The sequence below is a fragment of the Centrocercus urophasianus genome, unplaced genomic scaffold (assembly GCF_019232065.1).
Source record: "Centrocercus urophasianus isolate 14NV4802_14NV808 unplaced genomic scaffold, USGS_Curo_1.0 seq_594, whole genome shotgun sequence".
In the NCBI taxonomy this organism is placed as follows: Eukaryota; Metazoa; Chordata; class Aves; order Galliformes; family Phasianidae; genus Centrocercus; species Centrocercus urophasianus.
Genome location: NW_024885193.1, coordinates 10339 through 34582, shown reverse-complemented (window position 1 = coordinate 34582; position 24244 = coordinate 10339). Strand labels below are relative to the sequence as shown.

Below are 24244 nucleotides of genomic sequence, written 5' to 3'. Positions count from 1 at the left end.
TTAGTCGTTACTTGCCCAGACGGGATCCAGTTTTGAAACCTCTTATCTATGAGATGGTTCTGCATGAGTTTTTGGAGAGTGACTATGAGGTACTACAGCCAGACGTGTCCACATGTAGCAGCAGTTGCAAGCAAAACACACTCAGCAGTGTAGAATTCATTGTGTTCAAACAGGTTGTCAATGAACGATTCCATGATAGCAAAAAAAGACACTTTTTGTTTGTTTACAGAAGAATAAGTAAAATGTTTTTCAGAGAACATTAATCTTTTAGGATTATTTACTTATTAGGAATACTATTATTTTTAGTTGTTTAATGTAAAACAAGTAGCCCACCTGCTTCACAAAGCAAGCAACACCTGAAAGAGACCCAGCTTCATGAATCTTGATAACGTTGCCCTGAGAAGGAAAATCTATACGCTGTGCATGTTTGTGGGCATGTAGAAGTGGCTTAGAGGTGTAGCACAGCATGTATCGTCTCAGAGGCTTAGCTGGGGCTTTGATGTTTGAAATGTTCCTTAGGCACTTATTTCTGTTTCTGTTACAATCTCTTATACTTCTAGGGGTTTGCAACCCTGATAAAAGAGTGGCCTGGAGACCTCTACAACAACACAATCATAGTTCAAGCTGTAGTAGATCACCTGAAGAAAGATCCACAAAACAGGACGTTGTTAAGAACCCTTGCAGAACTGTGAGTACAATTTAAAACTCGTATTCCAGAAAGTGTGCTTGAGATAGGATGCAGTAGGTTATAAATATTTGTCTAAGTCTCTTAACAGAGATACTCGCTGTGTTGCAGTGTTGCAGTGTATGAACACGAAGAGTTTAGTATGAGAATGGATTTGCTACTTCTCTTTCCAAAACAAATACCCTGAGTTTCTCTCTGTGCTGCCTGAGGAAGTCTTTTTTGGGAAGAGGAAAATAACAGGAAGATAATCTGTTTTTCTTTTTCCCCTCTGTTTCAAAAATAGTATATTTAAGTTTACTGCATGGCTGGAAATATGTGACTAGAAAATGTGTTAAAGCTGATCTGGTTCTAAAGTACTTCTTACAAGGATACAGTTCTTCAGTTTTCTCAGCCTGATGCCCACCTATATTAAGTTATCTTCATACACCCTCTTTTGAAGAAGGCAGAGCTACTGTCTGCTGCTCTGTTACTGTCTGTCCCAAAGTCTTAAGAGAGCAATATGGGTTGGTTTTTTGTGTGTTAGTTGTTTTTTTTTTAATTTTATTTTGCTCTGAAGTGGTTTTCAGGTGGCTTCCAAAATTAGAAAAGCTAATGTTTCTGTGTAGCTTTCCCTGTGGTTTTAAAACAGGAGGCACTGAAAATGCAGGAACCACAGAACATGAATACTGTGACTGTTACATAGATGGAGTTGCACAGTGCTATTCCTCATTATTAAACAAATGGGCAACTATTCACATGTTCATAAAATCAAGTACCATCCTAAAATGTTTTGCATTCTGATGTATATTTATTTATTTTCCTCTCAGAGGTGATTTTCTTGCACTTAGGTCACATAAATAACAAGGCTGCTTTTTGGCAAGTATACGTATGACCAGCGCTATGGCAGAGCCCTAGAAATTTACCTAACTCTCAGACACAAAGACGTCTTCCAGTTGATCCACAAGCACAATCTGTTCAGTTCCATCAAAGATAAAATTGTTCTGCTCATGGATTTTGATTCAGAGGTACGGTGCTTTTAATATTCACTTTCAGCTAGAGATACCTTAACAAATTATGAAAAATTAGTTTAAAGATAGCAGTGAAGCATGGAGTTTTTTTACTGCATCTGGATACATTCTGAGACAAGGAGATGTTTGCCTGGACTGCATAGGGATTAATCCAGGGATGAAGTTTTTCTTTTATATTTCCATTTGAGTGTCACTCACAGTGAGAAGAGTGCCAGTGCTGAGATCATTTGTGCAGGTAGACTTACGCTATGATGTTTTTCTGCGTTTCTCCTTAGTTCACACTGCTGAGGAGCCAGATGTAGTAAGCAGTTAATTTGGTGTGAGCAGATTTTGAATGTATTTTGCACTTTTTTTTTTTCATTGTAATTTATTACTCTGTTTCTGGAAGTTTGTGTAGTCATTAACTTAAATCTCAAAAATCAAAAAGTGTGCAGATGGTGCCAAATTCAATCTTCTTTCTTCCCAGTTGTCTAAAACCTCAGCAAATGAGCTTTTGTATGCGTGCTGGGAAAAGAATCTGTTTGGTACTTGGGGAAACAATCTCTATGATCCTTGGAAGAAAACAAGTACATCACCTGTTTCTGTGCAGCTGTTGTTTCAGCACTGGAACTAAAAGATGGAGCAATCTATACCAAAGATGAGTATTTGGTATAGTGTATCATTTTTTAAAAATAAATATAATGAGTTACATCAAACATCTGATGATGGTTTTATTGAACCAAAATTTGATTTTATAAGTGGAAGCAGAGCAGGCACCCTGATGACTACTCTTGTTTACGTGATCTTGGCTGCTCCTGTTACAGTAGCAGTAGCAGTGTGCAGATAGGCTGGGGGAATCCAATTGTAAGGCAAGTTGAGCTGTGTGTTTCCTATACAGCCATCACTCTGCAGCTGACTTTTGCATTTGGACAAATAGTATTTCTTCAGCATTTGCCTATGGCCTTCTGTGAGCCATGACTCAATGGGCATACTGTACCTGCAGTGTAAGTGCACAGAACTGATTACTTTTAGTGTGTGAACTTTGGACAGGTATTCTGGATGAGTACATTATGTGTTTGTTTACCTGTAATGCTCTGCTGTTGGAGAGTGCTGTTGTTATGCAAAGTGCTTTCTGAATTAATGCTGCTGAGAAGAATAAGTCTGCAGCATCCATCCGATACCCATCAGTGAACAAGCATAGTGCTGTAATCAAGAGTGACAAAATGTGCATACCTATTTCTTACCTGGATTTTCTTTCTTTACTTTAGAAAGCAGTGGACGTGCTTTTGGATAACGAAGATAAAATTTCCGTGCGTATGACAAGTTCACGATACAGTGATCCAGTGCTGCTTGCATTTTTCATCCCCCTTTCAATCCTGTGAATGTGATGTTTGATGTAGAGATTTGCTAGAGATTTGCAGAGATTTGGGTTTTCGTTTTCTTGCAGATTGACAGAGTTGTTGAAGAGCTAGAAAACAGACCTGAACTACAGCATGTGGTAAAAACTTCTATATTTTACTAGTTTCACTTTGAGCTGGATAAGATATCTGCAGGACACATCTGTTATAGATCACCTCTCCTTTGAGGACAGGTTGAGAGAGCTGGGGCTCTCCAGCAAGGAGTCCACAAGGTGACCTGATAGTGGCCTTTCAGTATTTAAAGGGGAGCTACAGGAGACAGACTCTTTAGCAGGGTCTGTGGTGATAGAATAAGGGGAAATGGTTTCAAGCTCAAATAGGGTAGATTTAGGTTAGATACAAGGAAAAAATCTTTGACAGTGAGAGTGGTGTGGAACAGGTTGCCCAGAGATGTGGTTGATGCCCTGTCCCTGGAGACTATCAGTGTGAGGCTGTTTCAGATCCTGGGCAGCCTGATCTGTCTGTGGTGTCCATGTTCGTTGCAGGGGAGTTGGGTTAGATGACCTTCAGTGATCCCTTTCAGCTCTAAAGATTCTATGGTCCCATGTGTGTATGCTATGTCAATGTGCACACGATACTGAAATTTCATAAATCATCACAACCAAAGTGGCTACTTCTGCTCATCCACTTTCTACCACGATCATTGCATTTTTACAATAGTAAAATAATCTTACAGTATATACATGTGAGAACTTGGTAATGTACGACTTTTTGGTTAAGATCTTCTGAGGTATTCCTTATTTGCATTGCAGATGCTTGTCCTCTCTGGTGAGTTCCTTTTTGCTTGCTTCCCACTTCCTCTTTCCTTACATAGAAGTGAGGTTGAATGTTGGATGCAACTCTGAAGCACGTTTTTCTGTTCCATAAAGACAGTGAACTGCTTATCTAGAGCAGTAAATTCCATACTCTGCAGGACTGTTCTGCTTTGTGCAGAATTACGATACATCAGAACAACTGTGGCTCCAAATTGCTATTCTGAGAGCAACCCTTCAGTTGGAGCGTGCTGTTGGTAGAATGCTTAACATGTAACTGTGATCTCGGGCTGTATTAGGGAGGGAAGTTTTAACTTGCTGCTGTATTGGGGCTCAAGGCATCGATCGATCTGCTGGAAAGAGCAAGTTTATGAGTTAGAGATCTGATTATAGCAAACAACTCTATGAAGTGTGCAGCCTGCAGCCCAAGAGCTTTTCGAAGAAGATGCCCTCAGTTTATGGAGGGCATGCATTTGTTTCAAAGTGTGGAGTCTGCTTCCCTTTGGATACAAGTGACCCTCCAGATTATTCTTAAGTCTTTTTTCTTTTTTTTTGCTCATAGAGGAAGAATGGCCTTCACCCCTCTATTTATAGGACCAGTACTTTGGTTAAAATGTTCATAATTTAAACTTACCCATAATGGTCAAGCATACCTAGGTAAATAAATGTTTCATTTGGTATATTTCTCCGAAGTTTTCCATCAAATTCAAAATCTGTGAAGATTAAAGGACATTTACTCAAATGTTGCTAAGAAACTGTTTTACAGAGTTAATAATGGAGAATGCTGTGATGAGAGTACTTTGGGGGAAAAAAAAATCAGTCTTTTGAATCAGGATTTAATCTCTGTGCCTTTTAGTATGTGTTAGTGTATTCCTGAGGAATTTAATGAGGAGTTTTTTATACAGTCCAAATAATGCTGTGGGAGAGTTTCTGAACTCCATTTCTTCTTTTGAATCTTAGTATTTGCACAAGCTTTTCAAAAGAGACCACCATAAAGGACAGCGGTATCATGAAAAACAGATCAGTCTTTATGCTGAATATGATCGTCCAAATTTACTGCCATTTCTCAGAGACAGCACACACTGCCCACTAGAGAAGGTAAGCCCCATAACACCAGTCATGGAGTTTTACATCTCATGCTTGTAGAATTGTACATCTGTAAATGTGTCTGGCACTGCCCTCTACTGCCAAAAGGGAGAATCCTTTGGCTTTGTGATCATTACCTGCAGAAGTGATGCACCTTCTCCTGGCTGCTAGCAAAGACCTTTCTCTTGTAGTTCAGATTGCAGGAATTTGAGATGGTTTTTAAGGCAGAAGTCCAAAATTCACACTTGATGCATGCCTGAAGCATCTTTATTCATCAGAGCCTGACCTGACTGAGGCAGTGGGTTGTGGTTGCAAGAAATAAACAATTGTTTTGAAAAATCTAAGCATAGTCAGTGCTAGATCTTCAAAAATAGATAACTTTAATGGTATGTTTTCTAGCTTTATATTCTAAGGTTCTGAGTTGTTTTCAAGTAACTTACACAATTTAACAGTAAGTAAACTAACAGAGCCAGAAATATTTTGACTTTGTACTTCTGCTAGCAGACTGGGAATTTTGCGAAGTTCTGTGTTGCCATCTTTTTTATCCTTTTTACATCTCCCCCTCCTTACTTTGTCTCATCAAATATAAAATGAATTAATGATGCTCATGTTTGTATTTTTTTTTTTTAATTTAACACTTCTAAATTAAAGTGAATGGAAAGGAAATTTGAGTTTTACTCTTCATTTGGGTCAGTATTATTTTAAACCTGATTTTGCAGTTGAGGTCTAATCTGCTCAGCCAAGCTGAAAGTTTGCCTTTCTGTATGCAGATGTAGTGATGACCCTTATGGAATAGTTTAAATGTATTATCAAATACTGTAGTTTCTGTGGTTGACACTCTAAACAGAACCATTCATGGCACCTCTCTTATTTTGTTTGCTTTTTTCAACTGTCAGCCAACTTTCCTGTTCAATACAGGAAAATAAAACTATGTTAGGACTGCAGCCTTGGTCTTTGTTAAAATTGTCCCAATTGTTCCAAAAACTACGTGATTTCAGTGTTGGCATTGTTGGCACTGCTTTAAACTGTAAACAAGAACATGTCAGAGGCCCAGCCCACTCCTTTGCTTCGTACACACTTGCATGCCAGGCACCATTTGGTCAGGCTGCCCCTCTGCTGCCATCTGTTGCACCACCACAAAATATAATGGAATATTGGTGGGAGGTTCAACTCCTACTGCTGTACCACCACCATCTGCCTCTGATGTCGTGGGCCAACATAAAAAAACAGAAGGCATTACCTGTGGAGCAGCCTTTGTGCTTTTTACCATAAATACCATATAACAGTGCTTTTTGCTCCACATGTATATTTGCTCCAACGACATAAAAGGGAGAACCATAACTTCCCAGGTCCTTAGTTTCTGTTAAGCTGGCTCCAGTGCTGTGTGAAAATTGAAAGAAAAAAACAATTTGAACAAACTCGTACTTACTGTTGCTGTAAATAAATGATAAACAATGCAAGAAGTCACTCTATTTCTCTAAAAGTAAGCCACTGCTTTCAAGTGCAGTTTAGCAAAGCTTGTGTAAAACAAACTGAAGAAAAAAATATGACTGTCCCCTCTTTTCCTCTAGAGGGAGCATGGCAGTCACTGAATGTGCAACTTCCAGAAATACTGAATACTTGCTAATTTGTACTCTAAGTGGAGAGAAAAAAGGTTATCAACTCTGTTTATAATATATTAATTACTCATTATTTATCCCTTCAAGCACCCCAAGTATCTGGTTGTGAAATCACTACCCTGCCCCTGAAATTCATTGTGTATGTCTTTGGACTTTATGGTAACCCATCTGAAACAATTTGAGAATAGAAGGAAGAGTTAATTCCTACCTCTGTCATCAGTTGTAGCTATGTCTTACGAAGATATAGTTTTGATTTCAAAGTATGAAAGTATTTATTTGGTGAACAGTTAATGCCATGGAAATTCGGTGAGTCTTGAATTTGCTTTCTGTTTCTAGGTTGTAAACAGACGTGGCATCATTTATGGTACACCCAGGCCTGCCTGATTTGCGTTGCTAAGAACTTACTGGTAATCAGTTTGGTGATTCTAGTAACTGGGGTGTATTTCAACTGTGCACGGGTTCTGTTACTGCTGAGAGCTGATGTCATGGGCAGTTATGGAATCTGTGTGTAGCTGAAAAACATCCCAGTTACTAAAATTATTTGATCTTAGAGAAAAAAGCAAAAAATGCCATGGAATTTCTCCTTTTAATTAATGACAGAGGACCTGACAGTGCATGTTAAGGAAGCTGTATTCCTGTCAAAATGAGTAATGCAACTTCATGGAAAGGTATCCTTTAGTTTCTTGTAGCATTTGTGATCAATAGAATATCTTGTTACGTGGTTCCCTGTATTCTCTTTCTTTCTTTTGTCTTAATTCAAGGCTCTAGAGATCTGCCAACAGAGAAACTTTGTAGAAGAGACAGTTTATCTTCTGAGTAAGTAACTCTCACTGTGATAAATTACAACACGCTTTTAATCCTGTCGTGAAGTTTATGCTGCAAAAACATGTGATGTATTGTTTACTGTCTTTTGGCACACTTCCCAAAGACAAAGTTGGTGTATCAGTAAGACCAAATAACATGATTTGGAAAATAAAGGGATTGATTATGCATATGATATGATTTTGAGAGAACCTCCAAGAGAAGAGTAATTCTCTCTTTTTGAGGACAGGGGAGAAATAAAACAGGTTTTACTCCAAGCACATCTCAGGAGCTGAGTGTCACCTTCTGCTTAGGCAGGTTTGCTAGTGCTGTTTTTTTCTTATTAAAAAAATAATTTTAAACTATTCAAACATGAATTAACTTCCCCACCTCTGAATGGGAGCTGTTGTATTACTGTAAGATTTGTATGTGTGTTCATATATTAATTATAATCAGAATGGAAAGTGTTTATTGCTGATATAATCAATCTTTTTTTTTTAGTAAGAACATTTTGTGGACCATTTGAGAGCAGAGTAGAATTTACTCATGGATTTACTTAACAAACAGTTCAGAGCTATTGCTTCCTCCCTCTTATTTTCCATGGGTGTAAGCTGAACTATGCTTAGAGCAAGTTAAGTGTGTTGATACAGGTTCTTAACAAGAGAAAAATCATCTCAAAGTTCATATGCATGCAAACATGCGTACACATGAACACCCTTCACCTTGTGTCAGATGTTGCTGCAGTTTAGAGTATGGCCTACCATGTCTGTAAGAACGAATCTGGGTCCCAGTCCAGCAGAGTCCTCTGTGCACATGTTCAGGTGATACTGATAGCTCTGGAGTGAGCTCTCCATTCATCAAGTTGATTAGATTAGGTTTTTAATGTGGGGGAATTTATCACTTAGAAAATTCGTAAGGAAAAAGCAACAAGTGTTTCTTAAATGCTTATCAGTACTCAGTGCTTTAGGTTTTATAAGCTCTTCACTTATTTTATCCTTCTAGGCAGAATGGGGAACAGCCGCAGTGCTTTGAAGATGATAATGGAAGAACTGCAAGATGTAGATAAAGCTATTGAATTTGCCAAGGAACAAGATGATGGAGAACTTTGGGAAGACCTCATTTTGTATTCTGTTGACAAACCACGTAAGCAGGATAGTTTCTTAGCCTTTCCTGTGTAGTTTTTGTAGAATGCTACTGCACATAAAGGATTGAATTATCCACATGCATGCTAGCAAAGGCATTTTTGGATCACCAGGGAGACGTTCTGCTTGGTAGAGCATGCCTTATCTCCTCCTGCTAAGCATAGAAGCTTCCCATAAGGCAACATGTGGGCATGGTACAAGATGAGTACATAGAGATTTAACACTTGACAAAGCTCTGTGCAGTTATGTCCTTAATGACAAAGTAAGGACAGAATGGTACTTTTAATTTGGCACTGTATGAAGCTTTATTTTTAGGCACCCTCAGAATAAACCCTGAAAGCTGCTTCCCTTTAGGAATTTAGGAATTTAGGAATTTAGGAATTTTGAAAATGGAGAGTCTTCACCTGTCTGCCCCTCAGTTGTTTTCTTTCTGTGTCATCAATGCAGGATCTGTAATAACGAGCATTTTTGCTCTTCATCCACGATATAAACGTCTACTCAAGTTTAAAGTTCAGATGGAATCACGAGCTGTCAGAAGCTCCTTAACAGCATCAGTTTTATTCGGGAGGCAAACTCAGAGGAGTTCATATGACTGGGAAAATACAGAATTATTTTAACTGCAAAGTCTGTTAGTTTTGCAGTCTCTTTTGGTGCTTCAAATCAAGACTCTAAAATCTCTGTGGGGATCTCTTTTTCCAAAGGATTGAAGGTCTCATAGAATTAACATCAGAATAAATGTATTTTCATCACTTGTCCACTAATTCTGACAAGCAGCCACAACCAAAATTTGTTACTAATTTGGAATTATGATGTTATCGAGTTATCTTACCAACAGAAATCCCTATCTAAATGTCATTCTTCACTAAAAACAATGCTACAGTTACTGACAACTTTAGAGGAAAAGGAACTCAAAGCATATACAGTTATCTCCATTCCATCTGCCATAATGCAGAGCAACTCCAGTGGTGTTCCTTATTCTTGGTCTTTGAAGAAGAACGTTCAGAATAGTTCACTTGGAAGGGACCTTCAAAGATCATTGAGTCCAACTTTCTGTTAACTTCAGTGCTGACCGAGTTAAAGCATGTTATTGAGCCCTTGAGGTCAGCTCTGTCTTATTGGAAGTTCATCCTTCTATTTCATTTAGCCAGTTGCATTTCAGGAAGTTGGACATTAGTGTCCATCTTGTCACTGTTGAGAAACATGTTTCCTTGAAGTTAAGTGTTTGCAAATGCACTTCTTAATCGTGCAATTTAGAATAGAATATTCAAACAATGAAGTGGATTTTCTACTTCTGCTTGTACAGGTGCCTTTTTATTGAATTGAAATGTGTTATTCTCTTGTGGTTTTGATGACTTGCGCTGGCTACTCTGGTATCAGTTTTCCAGATACCCCTGGAGATTTGTAAATAGGCAAACTGTGTCTTTATCTTCCCTAAAGGCCTATTTTCAAGTAAATGCAGCTGCAAGAAAGATGTGAAGGCTATGTAGAAGTGGTTTAGTGCTCTCTCTGTAAAGAGCTGTCATAGAAACAACCAAAGCCTGTCTGCTACTGAAGCATCCTTTAAGAAGGTGGATGGATTTTTTTTCTTAATTTACTTGTTTCTTGTTTTTCACAGCTTTTATTACTGCTTTGTTGAACAATATTGGTACTCATGTTGACCCCATTCTTTTGATTCATCGTATTAAGGAAGGCATGGAGATTCCTAATCTGAGAGACTCACTAGTGAAAATTCTTCAGGACTACAACTTGCAGGTAAATGTTGTGCTCTTCCTCTGAAGATTTTCGGAAAGACATCAAAGACCATTTCACCAGTGAGCAGCACAAGAAATGCTTGTCACCTAGGTTTGTTCATCTTGTTGGGACATCATTATCGCAGGGACTCGGGATGAAACCTTGACAGAAAGGGTAGAAATTTGTCCAGATGAATACTTTTTTTCTCTAGATAGCTTCTGCCTCTTCTGAATCTCTCCCATACTGTCATAAGCCTGGTGAGTAAGTAGAATTTTTGAAAGACTTGGATGATTTGGGTATTTTAGATTGTGACTTTCAGGATTTCTGAGAGAATAAGTATCTTGTTCCTGTATACCTCTGTTTTGTGGAAGGAGTTACCCACAACAGACAGGTGCACGTTTGCATGTACTGCAGGTTGTAGCATTACTTGCAGGTTTTTAATAGACTTCATTAGATATTACTATCTTTCCAAAATAATGCTAGTAAAATTGCGTGCATCTTTTAAGCAGTTGCATGTTGATCTTGTTGCTGTCAGTTCCCTGCTGCTTGAGCTGCTGATCCCACTGTTCCTGCATTCTGTTGAAATAAAAATGGAGCACTGAGTACCTCTGCACAGAGAGTGATAAAGTGCTGTTTGCATACATGCAGCGTGTGTTAGGGGATTCAGATAAAGCTGACAAAATCATTTGGTCACATTTTGTGAACATAAGAATCATTTTCTCTTCAGATGGCTTTTAACAAAATTACTTTGCACTACTTACTTCTAGACCAGTATCTAAATTTTTTTTATGTACTTATAATTGAAATGCTTCATGGATTTTAAGTTAATTCATTTTGAAGTAGGTCTGGGTAGCTCAAGGGCTAAAATTTATATCTCTGAGGAGAAGTAGGAATTAGGAAGCTTAATGGAACTTGTGCTTGGATTTGTGGCACTATAGCAAGACAACATAGCAAAAAAAAAAAAAGAAACTAAGAGGCCTACTTAAGGGACTGGTTGTTTTTTTTTTGAGAATTATGAGCTATAGCTTAGAGTAAGGCTGCTCCTGAAGTGGTACAGGCAATATAAAGTGCACCATTATAAACAGATGGTGTCAGAGATGTGATCGCAGCTCTTGGGTGCACACTCACCTAAGTAGCTTTAATTTGGCATGGTCAGTTTTGTTAACAGAACTGTTTCTGCATTCAGCACATACTTCAGGAAACAGCTAGGACTTCAAGTAGATGTTTTAAGTGGCTGTTCCTAGCTGAGGGCAGTTCTGTCCTAGCTTCATCATGACTACTGTGTCATTAGCCTCTTCAGAGCTAGTCTCTGGTCTGTCTGTATGATGCCTGGTCACACCTTTTCTTCACATTGTGTAGCTTTGTGGTTTGAAATCTGTTCTCTATTCTGGCCTGGGACAACTGCTTTCATTTTGGTAAAAACTTCCTGATTTGTATCACATAATGTACCAGACACTTCAAACTTGTACAGCAATCCAGCTTTCTTTGGTTAGGACTTTGTGTGATTTCATCCCTTCAGATCACCAGCTCCATATGTGCACAAGCCTTACTATTCCCATTTTCAAAGACAAAAAAGGAAATCTTATTTCTAGATCCACAAAGATTGAACACACATGAACTTATAACCCATTGCTTCATTTGCAAGTCACTGCCAAATAAGAAAACCATGCTGATCTTTTTATAACATCAGCTCCCCCAAATGGTATTGCACCTGGGCCTTTATATTATTTGACTGTGACCTTATTTTCAAGCCTTGTAAGGATTGTTTTAGTACTTACACAAGTGCAAATTTCCTACTGTATTCCTAAATTTCCTTTGTGGTAAACTTTCCACGAGATGTGATTTTATGTATGTCTAAAAGCAGGTCTGCTTAGACTTTTTCTCTTTGAAACAACATTCTTAACATCCCAACAAAATCAAGTGAATTAAATTGAATGGCTGCCAAAGCATGCCATATGTAGCTTACAGTGTGTTAGTGAATCCAGCAAATAAGTCTATTAATGTAACCAAATTTGTTTTAACATCTCTCTAATCTGACATCTTCCCTGAATAATGTAAGTTTTTATCAAAGCTGGCATACTGCAGATTGATTACTTCATTTCAACGTATTACCATCTCTTACATGAATGCTGCAACCATTGTATGTGCTACCCTAAGCTCACCACAGCTTTAAAGTGAATAATTCAGTTTTGTGAAGGGTGTGATTCTGTGATTTGCTGCCAACCAAACAAAAATGACACTAAAAGAGATATTAGGTATTCTATAAAAGTGCAGATAATGTGAGACTTATCTCTTCATGGACAATCCATTCAAATAAGTATTACTAATTTATTTCTGCGTGGTTTTACAGCTGTGCTTTACAGCTGGAAATCTATTCAGCTGCCTTATTATTCTTATAAGAATTATCTATTTTTATTTTTTTTTATTTTCCCATTTCTGGAAATGCAGTTTTGCATGACGTATAGCTGAGTACAGACTTCAGCATTTACCTAAACAGTACAAGATGTAAGCACTCATGTGAGTGCTTTTCTGAACTGGGATTTGAACTCCAAGTGGTTATTGCCTTTTTTGTTTTTTCTTCCCTTCCTGAGAAACATTTTCTTTTCTGTTCTGTTTGTCATTATCAAAGTTAATGTATTAAAACCATAACCATTGTAGCAATTTCAGTGTTTATATACAGTAGCATTCATAGACAAAGTTATGATGACATGGGCTGTAAAGATAAGGTTATAATGGTTTGCATTTTAACAATATTTATCAAGTAAGTGTAATCTAAAACTTTTTTTTATATCTATCTCCTGAAATCTAATTCTTCAGTGCCATAAATTTATAGATGAAATAGACCACGAGCTACTTCATTTGAATTTGTAAAGTCCTGAAGATAAGCTTACAGTCTTAAAGAGGAACCTGCAGTTTATTAAACTGACATGGTCCTAGCACATCTTCTATTTAACAGCAAATGAATCTCCTTTCTCCAGTCAACATTTTCACTGTAACTAGTTATCATTCAAATCCATGGCAGGCTAACCAAATTGGCCTAAGTTATATTGATATCCTGAGAAAAGCTTAATGGTTTTCAACTCTACTGCTTGCATTTAGAAGTGCTTTCAAAAACATGGAATCAAAACATAGCTATCTCTGTATAACTGAGAAGTTGTCAGTGTGACTTTGCAAACTGATGTTGTATTTACATAGATAAGAGCACCTGCCAGCTATATGACCTTTGTTTCATCCAACAGTCCTTTTAAATTCTTCAAATTACAAATATGTTTTTTTGCTGAAAGTTAGGATTCAGTTGTAATAGAATCTTTTTTGATAATCTTCTGGAGACAAACCGTATTTAACTGGAGCTCCTCTACAAGAACATCTTCTTCACTGGAAGAACAAGAAAAAAGTCAGTTCTGAACCTGGGGAAGTGCCAGTACTCTTCAGCAATAGTAAAATGTTTGGCTGTGTGAGAATGTTTTCTCCTACGATGTCCAGCCTGTCTTCAGTCAGTAATGTATAAACTCCTATCATAAGATCTTCCTAACACAGATTTTTCCATCTGATGCATCTTGCCCTTCTTCACATTTCAGGGTGACAGGACTGAGAACAGGTCAATGGCTGCTGTCACCCATTTAGGCTTTCTGGATACCAGCTTCATACCCTCGCAGCCAAAGGCTGTGGTTGTTTGAAGACCATTCTAAAAATGCAAATAATGTGCTACTTGCTCAAGTAGGCATGGAGTTTGCCTGTTTTGAGCCCCTTAAGTTAAGTGGATGCAAACAGTTTAGATTTGCTTTGCATCAGAAAATACTGTCGTTCTTATGTAATCTATTTTACACACTGCAGATGTTGTTTCTGATACAGGTCTCTTCTGAGACTCATAAGGGTCTTCTGTTCCCATTAGTGTTTTTGCAGTACAAATTTTTTAAGTATCTCTTAGCAAACAGTGTGAGGCCAGTATTGCTTTTGTTTGAAAAACATAGCAAAATTAACATTTACCACAATCTCTGTGCAATGTATATATGTTTTTTTCTAATGAAACTGATGCTAATTAGTTTCTTGGGGCTTTTTTAATACATCATCTCTGGACCGAAACTCATTATTTTCTCTGTAATGTGTATTTGAACTTTGTATCTGCCTTCAATGTTCAGTTCCCTGTGAATTAAATTGAAAAAAAATATGAAATCTTGTGTGTTTAAGTCTCTGGTAACTGATAACTCAGTGGTCTTAACTAAGGAATCTGGTAGCATTTCTTAAAATAAACTGACATTTCTTAAAAAAAAATGTATAATTACAGCCCATGTCTTCAATAGTTGTTGCATCACACTTATTTCTCACAGAGAAAGCTGATCTTAAATGTCCCTTATTTGTTTACTTCTGTGTTAGTTATGTCTGTTACATTTTCTGAATTTATAAGAGTCTGCCTAAGTGAAACACAAGAAATGCTTGCGTAGTTGGAGATTTAAACACCTCCCTTATTTCAGAACACGCCTAATTTTTCAACCTCTTTTTGACAGTTTTCAGTAAAAGATTTCAAAAGATTTGGGTATTCTTACATTGTTCTCCCCACATACACTCAATGGTCTTAGAATTTAAAAGCAGTTTGGTTAGATTCAGTATCTCTAGGTTTTGTGGGTTAGCCATTTTACTCAGATGATGAGTTACTGGTTTAGACTTTGACTGAACCTGCAGTACCTCTGATGGAGGCTGTCCATCCATAATTCTCCCATTCAAAGCATTCTGCTGTGAACCAGCAGACACCAGTGGGAATGATGAATGAATGCTGGTTGAAAGTATCTGGAGGAGCTGTTAGGGTTTCCTCCTGGATGTAGATATGCAGCTGTTCAGACACCTAGGAGGCACTGGGGACGGGTGGCAGCTTGCATAGTGAGACCCTCACCACTTGGTTGTAGTGACTCTTTTTCAACTCTTTGAAAGGGTAGGTAACAGCAGGGCAAGGGGAAATAGTTTTAAGTTCAGGGAAGGAAGATTTAGGTTGGATGTCAGGGCGAAGTTCTTTACTATGAGAGTGGTGAGGTGCCGGAACAGCTGCCCAGAGAGGCTGTGGATGTGTTTCTGGAGGTGTTCAAGGCCAGGTTGGATGGGGTTCTGGGCATTCTGGTCGGGTATTAAATGTGGAGGTTGTTGGCCCTGCATGTGGCAGGGGATTGGAGATTCAAGATCCTCAAGGTCCCTTCCAACGCTGGCCATTCTGTGATTCTGTAACTAAACGTAACATACCTTTCACTGGGGTAATGATGCATTTTGGAGATTTTGGGGTAATTGTCCTGGAGAAACTTGGGCTTTGTTGAGTGCTGGTCCGAATGTATTCCTCGTGCTTTGAGTATAACCTTCAAATTAACTGCATACTGCAGTGTTTTCCTTTAAAGGTAATGTTAAGTATATGCAAATCAGGACTTTATTAATTATGAAGAATGCTCCAAAAGTAATGTCTTTTTATGGCCCTGTCCCACAGCACTGGAAGCGGATGTTGGTGTAGTAGTAGAGGTTGAACCCTCCCACGAATTTTCCATTATATTTTGTTGCCATGCTGCAGATGGCAGCAGAGGGACCATCTCTAGCACAGCAACAAAATGATTTCTGACATGAAAGTGCATCTCAAACAAAAGTGTGGAATTGAATTCCTCCGTGTGGAAAAAAATTGCACCTGTAGACATTCATCAACTCTTGCTGAATATTTTTGGAGACAAAACACTGAAGCACAGCAATTTGAAAGACAACCCACTTTCCAGACAGCCATGCACAGCTGCCATAACAAAAAGAAGAGCATCTCGATCGCCTAAACCACATGAATCAGCAAGATTACAACCAGGGAACTGTGTACAGAACTGAATACTGGCTGCAGCACATTAGAAACAATGGTGACAACATTGGGATACTGCAAAGTTTGCACAGGTGAATCCAACAAATGCTCACACAGGAACAGAAAGAACACCATATACAGGTTTATCAGAATGTATTGAGTAAGACTTAAGGTGACAATTTTCTGGATCACATGGTGTGCAGACATGATGCCACCACTATTAGCCAGAATCAAAACAGCAGTCCATGGAGTGGTGACATGGGGATCTCCATCAAAGAAAAAGTTCCAAGATGCAGCTCTCAGCAGGTAAAGTTATGTGCACTGTCTGTAGAGATAGGAAATGGGTGATCACTATGGACTTTTCAGGAACTCAGACAGACCATCAGCTCTGACCACTAAATCAAGGCACTGACTGAGCTGAAGGCTCAAGCTTACAGGGTCAGGCCAGAGAAGAAGACAGCCTTTCTCTTGCAACATGGTAACAGCAGACCCCATCCCACTTGGAAGACCATGGAGCACATTGCCAGTCTTGGCCGGCCTGTCCTACCACACCCACCATGTAGTCTGGATTTGGCACCTTCTGACTTCCATCTGTTCAGTCTGTTGAAAGATGGACTGTTTGGCAACATTTTCCTAGCAATTACACCATCATTAGCAGCTGTGAAACAGGTGAGGCCACCTCCACTGGTGCAGATTTTTAGTAGTGCAGTACTCAGGCTCTTGTTCATCACTGGCAAAAATGCATAGCTAATGGTAGTGGCTATGTTGAAAAATAGTGTTTTGTAGCTGAGAATTTATCAAATGGTGTTACTGTGCTCCTTGTATTTGTTGTAGTTTCCGTGGAAATAAATAAGAGGCATTACTTTTGGAGCGACCTACATGAATAACAGTTTCCATTGCTTGTGATTTTAACTATGCAGCTGCACCTTTTCTACTGGAGTCAAAGAATGAACTCCAGTTCTTCTGTCTTTTTTTTTTTTTTTTTTTTTTTCCCAATAAATATTTTGGTTGCAGACGGTTTCATTAATTTGGTGAAGCACCAGATCCACTTTTTTAAGAAGTTTTCTTCTTTCTCATAACCTACCATGGTGTCTTGATTGTGTTTACAGCACTTTTTAAAGGGTAAAAAAATTGTTTCATAAGACTTTTTGTTTCTTACTGCATCTCTTTAGAGGATGGTTTCATTACAGTTTTACATCTGATGTCAAGTTTAGTCTAATCTTCAGGCAGAGATAAATGCTTCTCCCTGCTTTTAATACAAAGAAGTTCATTCAAGCACACTTTCTCCCTGTCTCATCTCCAAAATCCCTCTCTTACTTCTCTTTCTACAGTTCTTATATTGTCCATCTCTTCCTTGAGCTCTTCAAATGTGCTTCTACAGAAGTGCTGATTTATTGCCTAGACATTTTATATTTCACCTCCATCATTCCAAGTTCCTTCTACATTATGGTGGCTGCACCTTGTATTCCACTTGTAATAAAAATAAAGTCTGACGATCAGTCATTGAATATTGTGTGCAAAGTCTTAGTGGAGTTTTAACTGTCACAGAGAAGGTGCTGCATATGTCTTGTAACATGTTTCTGTTTCTTCTGTGTTGTTTTTAAAGGATCAAGTAGTGTTGAGGTTTTCATGAGACATAATTGATGTTTTGGTACTTTTTGTTTCGATCTTCTTTTGTAACTGAAGTTTTCCTATTGCCACTCTGTATTTTAAGTAGAAAGTAGTGAATCATTGTATCTTTATTCCACCATTTGCAATGTTTTCTTTGTTCCTTTTACTTAAACATGCAATTTTTTATCTGCTTGTGCTAAGTGCAGTTAGCAAAAACTCCAGTAGATAGCCAAAGAAGACCGTGTCCATTTTGAGTTAGTTACCTATCTTTGCCAGAGTTTGCTGCTTGAGAATATTCCACATTGGTCAGAGCACTCATCCTGAAAGATGGTCTTGTCCAGTTGCTGCTGTAAAAAATTTCTAAGTATTTCTTAATAAATCTAGTGATGTTTTCCTTTACTTAACATAAAATTTGCCTTTCTGTGTTGCCCTTGGGCAAAGTTGGAAGGTGAAGAGCATATTCAGATAGCTGCTGAGATTATCACACATAAAATTGATTAATTCTCTAAGTGTTTGGTTTGCATTCAGCTTCTTGAGCTCGGAAGTGTTTTGTAACTTGCTGTGTCCAGTGCTGGAGAATACCATTTACCCACTGGCATGCCCAGTTTAAAATGTTTAATGTTAATCAATTTATTTTTTTTATTATGTATTTCAGATACACAGTCTTAATTGCATAATGACTCTGGCAGCATGTCATCTTTAGTTCACAGTGATATTTACGAAGATGGGGTTTTGGATAGTGTTCACCTGGCTGTAAAACCTATTGTTATACTTCTTTTTAGAGACTTGCATTGGCAGCATCCTGGTCTGGTTTAATGCTCATTATCTCCTGCGGTGCAAATAATCTGGAGAAACAAGTAGGCATTGCCTTCTTGTAACACCTCCCTTGGTTTGTTTGTTTGTTCAGCTTAAAACTGATTATTAATCTCTCTCTCTCAGAAGACTTCAGAAGAATTCTGGTCTTGGAAAGCAAATTTCCAAGCATTGGTTGAATATGGGGTGGGAGCAAGAAAACCGACAACCCTTTGTTCGGGTTTGTCATATTGTCATGAACCTTCTTCACTAAGCATTGGGAAATAGTACTGTATGCAATTTTGATGCCAGAGATCTCTCTCTTTTTGTGTGTCACAACAGTGGCAGACAATAAGAATCTGACATAAAATACTACAGTTAAAAAAGCACTCTTAAGAGTTTTTGCTAAGGATGAACAAGGTCTAACCTTTGATTAGTTGCATGGGCTTTTAAGTGTGGCTTGCTGAATGGCATCTGAGCAGGAAATGCATGAACAAAATAAATTTTAAATTGTTGGGTTTTGAAGGTTTTAGGATGACCGTATCTGTTTCCTGACATAGACAGGGAAGATATGAATGGAGGAAGTTTTGAAGTGGTTTAGAATCCAATTGTTAGGGGCAGTGTAAAGAAATACCTCCGTTGTATTCTGTTAGGAGAAGCTTATGGGAAGATGATCTTTATTTATGACAATAACATATTTGCAAAGGCTTTGATTTTTCTGAGGTCTTTCATTTTTTTTTTTTAATAGTTTTCTTCCATTTCAGTAGAGATTCCTTCCCTCTTATCCTTTTTTTCCCTCGCTGTTTGAAGGTCTGATATCTTGGAAAGGCTTAAACATTTGTTGTTCTCTCTGCTCTGTTCTGTAGCAGCAGAAACCCAGAGGTGGCTTGGTGGGATGATGGTTATGCCCACCCATTTAACAACTGCTGTAAGTTGTGCTCTTTGCAAAACAGATCTTGCTGCGGGAAGGTTGCAAGAAGATTCTTGTTGCTGAATCTCTTTCTTTGCTGAAGAAAATGCATTGAACTCAGATGAAGGGCGTTCTGGTAGATGGTGGGTACAGCAGAAACGTGGTGACTTGAAGTCTTTTCTGTTGCTATAGACCAAAGCCATGTGACAGTCCATTTTGACAGCTGCTAGAAAACCTGAGTATTACTTCTTTTTTGTGGAGTGTAAATCTTATTTGTAGAGAAGAGATCCGTCGTGTAGCTTTTTGTTTGTTCAATCTCTGCACTGCTGGCAATATGTTGCATCCTGCAGTTTGTCTGTAAAGGTGGAAAATGCTTTTCAGTGCCAAAACAGGTAGTCAGGTAGTAACATCCTGCAACAAGGTAGTTTTTAAAAATGGTTGAAAATATTTTGTGCGGCTCTGCTGATGTGCATGAGCAGTTCTGTGATTTATGCAAGATGTGTGTTAATACCAGGAGTGATGGAAAGACAGAAGATCAGAGCTTCTGCTGGAAAAATACAGCAGAGAAGTCAGGAACCCATGTTATGCTGCCTTTTTCATTTGAGCTTGCCTTATGCCTCTACTGCTCTGATATTGATATAGCTCCTGCTTCTTCCTGCACAAAAATCAGAGAATCTGTGATGAGTATCTTAAATAAATACTCTAAGATCGAGATCAATTTCTGTGATTGCAATGTGTAAATACCGGTTTCATTAAAAAATAAAATAAACAGGGAGGTTGTTAACAAAATGTTAGAGATTTATTTCCTTTTTTTTTTTTTTTTCTTTTTCCAGAGGAAAATATCTGTGAATCATGCCTGTCTCCAATACTTCCTGCAGGTAGGATGCTTTTCTGGAAGAAAAAGAGGCTATTTTTTGTTTTTACAGGAACTGCTTTTTTCTGCTATTCAGAGAAATGTGTAATACTCTCCCTTGATAATCGCTGTATAAATATTGGTCTCCTGTGCGAAGCTTGCTTATGAATTCTAATTTGGGAATGGAGGCTAACCTGAACCTTTCAACTTACTTCCTTCTTTACTCATGTGTGATTTTTTTTACTTCCTGCTTTGAAATTGTAGAACAGCTTTAACCAGTCAACAAGCATATTCTCAGAGATTATCAGAATCGTGGAACAAAACAGATCCCATCAAATTTTGTTTAAATTTGTACTGTGTTTTAGACTGAACTTGCAGGCTATAAACTTGTATGTGGTATACTTCTTACAACACTTCAAAACATTTCAGAAGTTAGTCTTGAAACTAGAAATTCAGTATCTCATTTTTGAAGGTGTACATTCTGCAAAGGAACTAATTTCAGGAATGTCAATATAGGTGCTAGGCATCTTAAGAAATAGTAGTTTGACCAGGCGAGTATCTGTCCCAGCATCCTCAAACAAGAAAATGTAAGACAAACTATCTGGATGCAACTATTCTTTGTTTGCATAGCTGAATAAAATCTTTTCCAGTTATTTAATCTTGTTTCTACCATCTTTTGCTTAAAAAAAGGAAAAAAATAATACATACAGTTGTATTGTGATTGCATGCACCAACATACAGACCAGAACAGACACCTGGTGCTAGAAAACCTGACAGAGTTGGACATGCAAGCGCCCTGAGAGATGGGTGTATCTGATAAGTGAGGTGAAAGTTCTTTGAATATATGAATACTGTATGGAGGTTTCTAATTGGGCTAAATATTCATGAATCAAGAAGCACTTACACAGCTTATTGCCACATTTAAAGCTTATGTCCTGAGAGCATAGACTCTAGTAATACTCAATATTTTGGTTCTCCCTTCACTAATGCAAGAGTGGGTTTTGTTCATGTTTCTTCAAAGTGGCTGAATTATTTGGGGGTAGATTATTCTTTGCCCTCCCTAGATTTAATATGTGGCACATATTAAATGTAACATGTAAACATGTTAAATGAAAAATTCAGTTGAAAATGTGTACATCATTTAATAAAATCATAATGAATAAAAATCAGAATAAAATCATTTTGTAACTTCACCACTAGGACACACTACCTGACAGCATCATCCTGTGTCATTTCTATAAATAAGACAGAATAACTTGTAAAATTAATGTGATAAAGGTGTGACTTGATGTTTGTGTGTGTGTAATCAAACAGGGCTATGACTGTAGCCCCCAAATCCTTTGTTCCATTGTCCTTTTGTAACGGATTTACCTTTCCCTTTCCCAGATGCATCCAAGTCCTTCAACGTGGTGGTGTTCCACTGCAGACACGTTTCACAAAGAATGTCTCCCAGTATCTAACACAGTAAGGAACCAATCTTAATCTCTGTCACTTCTGCCAAAGACAAGAAGACAATTTCTTTATCTCATCTTTGGGGAAGGGCATGGTTCTATCAGGGATTATTTTGTGATTGCAGTTATTATTTTTGATGGTACTTTGTAATAGTATATGACTAGGGAAAGGATATTTCGGACTGCTGCAAGCAAAATGTATCCAGTTTAGAAAGAAATTGCTGCTGTTTGAGAAGTTTTATAACCTTTTTCAATCTAAATTTTCAATATATGATGCAACTTTGAATAGTGCAGGGAATATGACCCGTTTGAATTTCCTTAATTCTGCCCTTTGACTCTAGAACAATCTGCTTTATTCTATTCAGCATTGTCACATTCCTAAACCTATCCATGACTTTGTCGATGGGCAGCAGCCTGAATGTGAATAGTAACACTGGGATGAACAGTAGCAATTTTCACTCATCTTCTCATGATGAATTGATTATATTTGTCTGAGACACTTGTTTTCTTTTTAATTTCCAGGTATCTTCAGTCCAGTTCTGCAACATATGCAGTGCCAAACACAGAGGACCAGGAAGTGCAATCCTGGAGATGAAGAAATAGCAGTCCCCTAGCTCTCCATACCAGTCTGTGACACCAAGCCTGTTAGGAGGCACTGTAGTTTCTGTTAGTCATCATTTCTGTAAATAATTCTGAATGTGATTCAAAACTGATTTCTGTAAGTTATCCACATGCTGGAAAGGGAAAATGTGAAAATCTTTGCTTAGTAGCGCTTTGTTACACAATTCGTACTTCGCTGTTCCTGTGCTCAGCTTATTCTTAACTGTGGAACTGAGAAGGAAAATAAAAAGACAGGAAAACAGTCTGAAGATTTAAGTGTTTCACAGACTGGCAACGTATCACGGTCGTGTAAAGAAAAATTAATGAATTTGAATTCTTACTAGCAAACTTGAGATCCATGAGGAATCTGACTTCTTGATGTGGGATTACTTGAGCGTTTGAAGGTGCTGGTGTTCTGAATTACATATTAGATTGACAAACTTGTTAAATTTTAATTCCATTCTTCCAGATCGTACCTCACTTGTGTGACTACACATTCATAGTTTGTTAGAAAATGGTCACTTTCTCAGTCTTCACAGTGCAGCTAGGTTTGTGCCATGTTGAACCCATGCAGAGACTTTTAAGTGTTAGCAGCAGACCTTAATACTTATAAAATAAGTGTAGTAGTGTTGTTTGGCTTCACAGAAAAAAATACGGCCTTTCAGAAATGAGGCCTTGAAGATTTTCTTTTGTTCTCAGGAACTCAAAAGAGTTAAGTTAAATAAGTCTCTTTGGATGTTAACAAAAACACCTTTATTTTTAACTTCAACATCCCAAGCTGATCTTTCAGAAAACATCATCAGAAAGTGTGGTCTCTTCAAAATGTTCCCTGATTAAATTAAATAGATACAGACAACCCTTTGAAAAGTTACTTTTCAAAACTGCAAATGCAGTTTTTTAGTCTCTGTGGAAATACATTATGTCACCGTTGGGTTATGATGTTGAAACAAGTAGTTAAAATCCATTTGGATGTGGTGCTCAGGGACATGATTTAGCAGAGGGTTGTTAGAGTTAGGGCAGTGTGGTTGGGTTGTGGTTGGACTTGATCTTTAAGATCCTTTCCAACCTGTGCAATTGTATGATTCTATGTTTTAAGTTTTGACATAATGCCATATTAATACAGAACTGTAAAACTGGAACACCTCTAAGTTCTTCTTTACCTTACTTTGATGTACATACACTTTAAAATAACACATATTATAAAAAGCTGGATTCCCAATTTAGGTTAATTCATGATACTCTTGATATCCCTCAGGCTGCTGACTGAGCTGCTCTCCTAATGCAGTATGTGCTTTTGTTGTCCATGTGTCTATCCACCCAAATTTAGGTGCATTAGCAATGCTATGATCTACTTCATATGGTTACAGAATAGATATCTTCAAAAATAGCAGTAATACTCTGTCACAAAAATACAGTTATTTGTGGGGGGAAAAAATGGTACAGACTATTTGTGAACGTGCTGTAGATGAAATTTTTGGCCAAAGAAGGGCAACAAGGCTTGTGAAGGGCTTGGAGAATATGCCTTGTGAGGAGAGAAGGAACTGGGGCTGTTTAATTTGGGGAAGAGGAGGCTGAGAGGAGACCTTATTGCTCTCTTCCAGTATCTGTAAGGTGATTGCAGTGAGTGGGGTTGGTCTCTTCTCACTGGTGACAGGATGAGGGGAAATGGCCTCAAGTTGCACCAGGGTAAGTTTAGGTTGGATATCAGGAAAAACTTCTTGACAGAAAGTGTTGTTAACCACTGGAATAGGCTCCCCAGGGAGGTGGTTGAGTCCCCATCCCTGGGTGTGTTTAGAAACTGTTTGGATGTGGTGCTCAGGGACGTGATTTAGCAGAGGGCTGTTAGAGTTAGGGCAGTATGGTTGGATTGTGGTTGGACTTGATCTTGAAGGTCTTTTCCAACCTGAGTGATTCTGTGATTCTAAGTAGCAGAACATTGTGAATTTTGTAGCACAGAGCATCATCTTCATACATCAAAGCCCCCATAAGAATTAC

The 24244-nt window shown here is 38.1% G+C and overlaps 1 protein-coding gene across 2 annotated transcripts; it reads left to right on the top strand.

Moving 5' to 3' along the window:
- LOC122169864 (vacuolar protein sorting-associated protein 41 homolog) lies at positions 1–22867 on the top strand. Of its 2 annotated transcripts, none has more exons than XR_006171667.1 (12): positions 1–89; positions 561–688; positions 1545–1689; positions 2940–2981; positions 3119–3169; positions 4802–4939; positions 7308–7362; positions 8350–8490; positions 10105–10241; positions 19389–19488; positions 20179–20223; positions 21585–21631. XR_006171667.1 is itself a non-coding variant. In XM_042836341.1 (12 exons), the coding sequence occupies exons 1-12, from the start codon at positions 54–56 to the stop codon at positions 22250–22252; spliced, it is 1077 nt and encodes a 358-aa protein (XP_042692275.1). In that variant the 5' UTR covers positions 1–53; the 3' UTR covers positions 22253–22867. The 2 variants fall into 2 exon arrangements, 1 of the variants encoding a protein (XP_042692275.1); XM_042836341.1 differs by lacking the exon at positions 19389–19488 and adding an exon at positions 22172–22867 and having other exon boundaries at positions 21585–21662.
- Positions 22868–24244: the final 1377 nt, after the last annotated feature.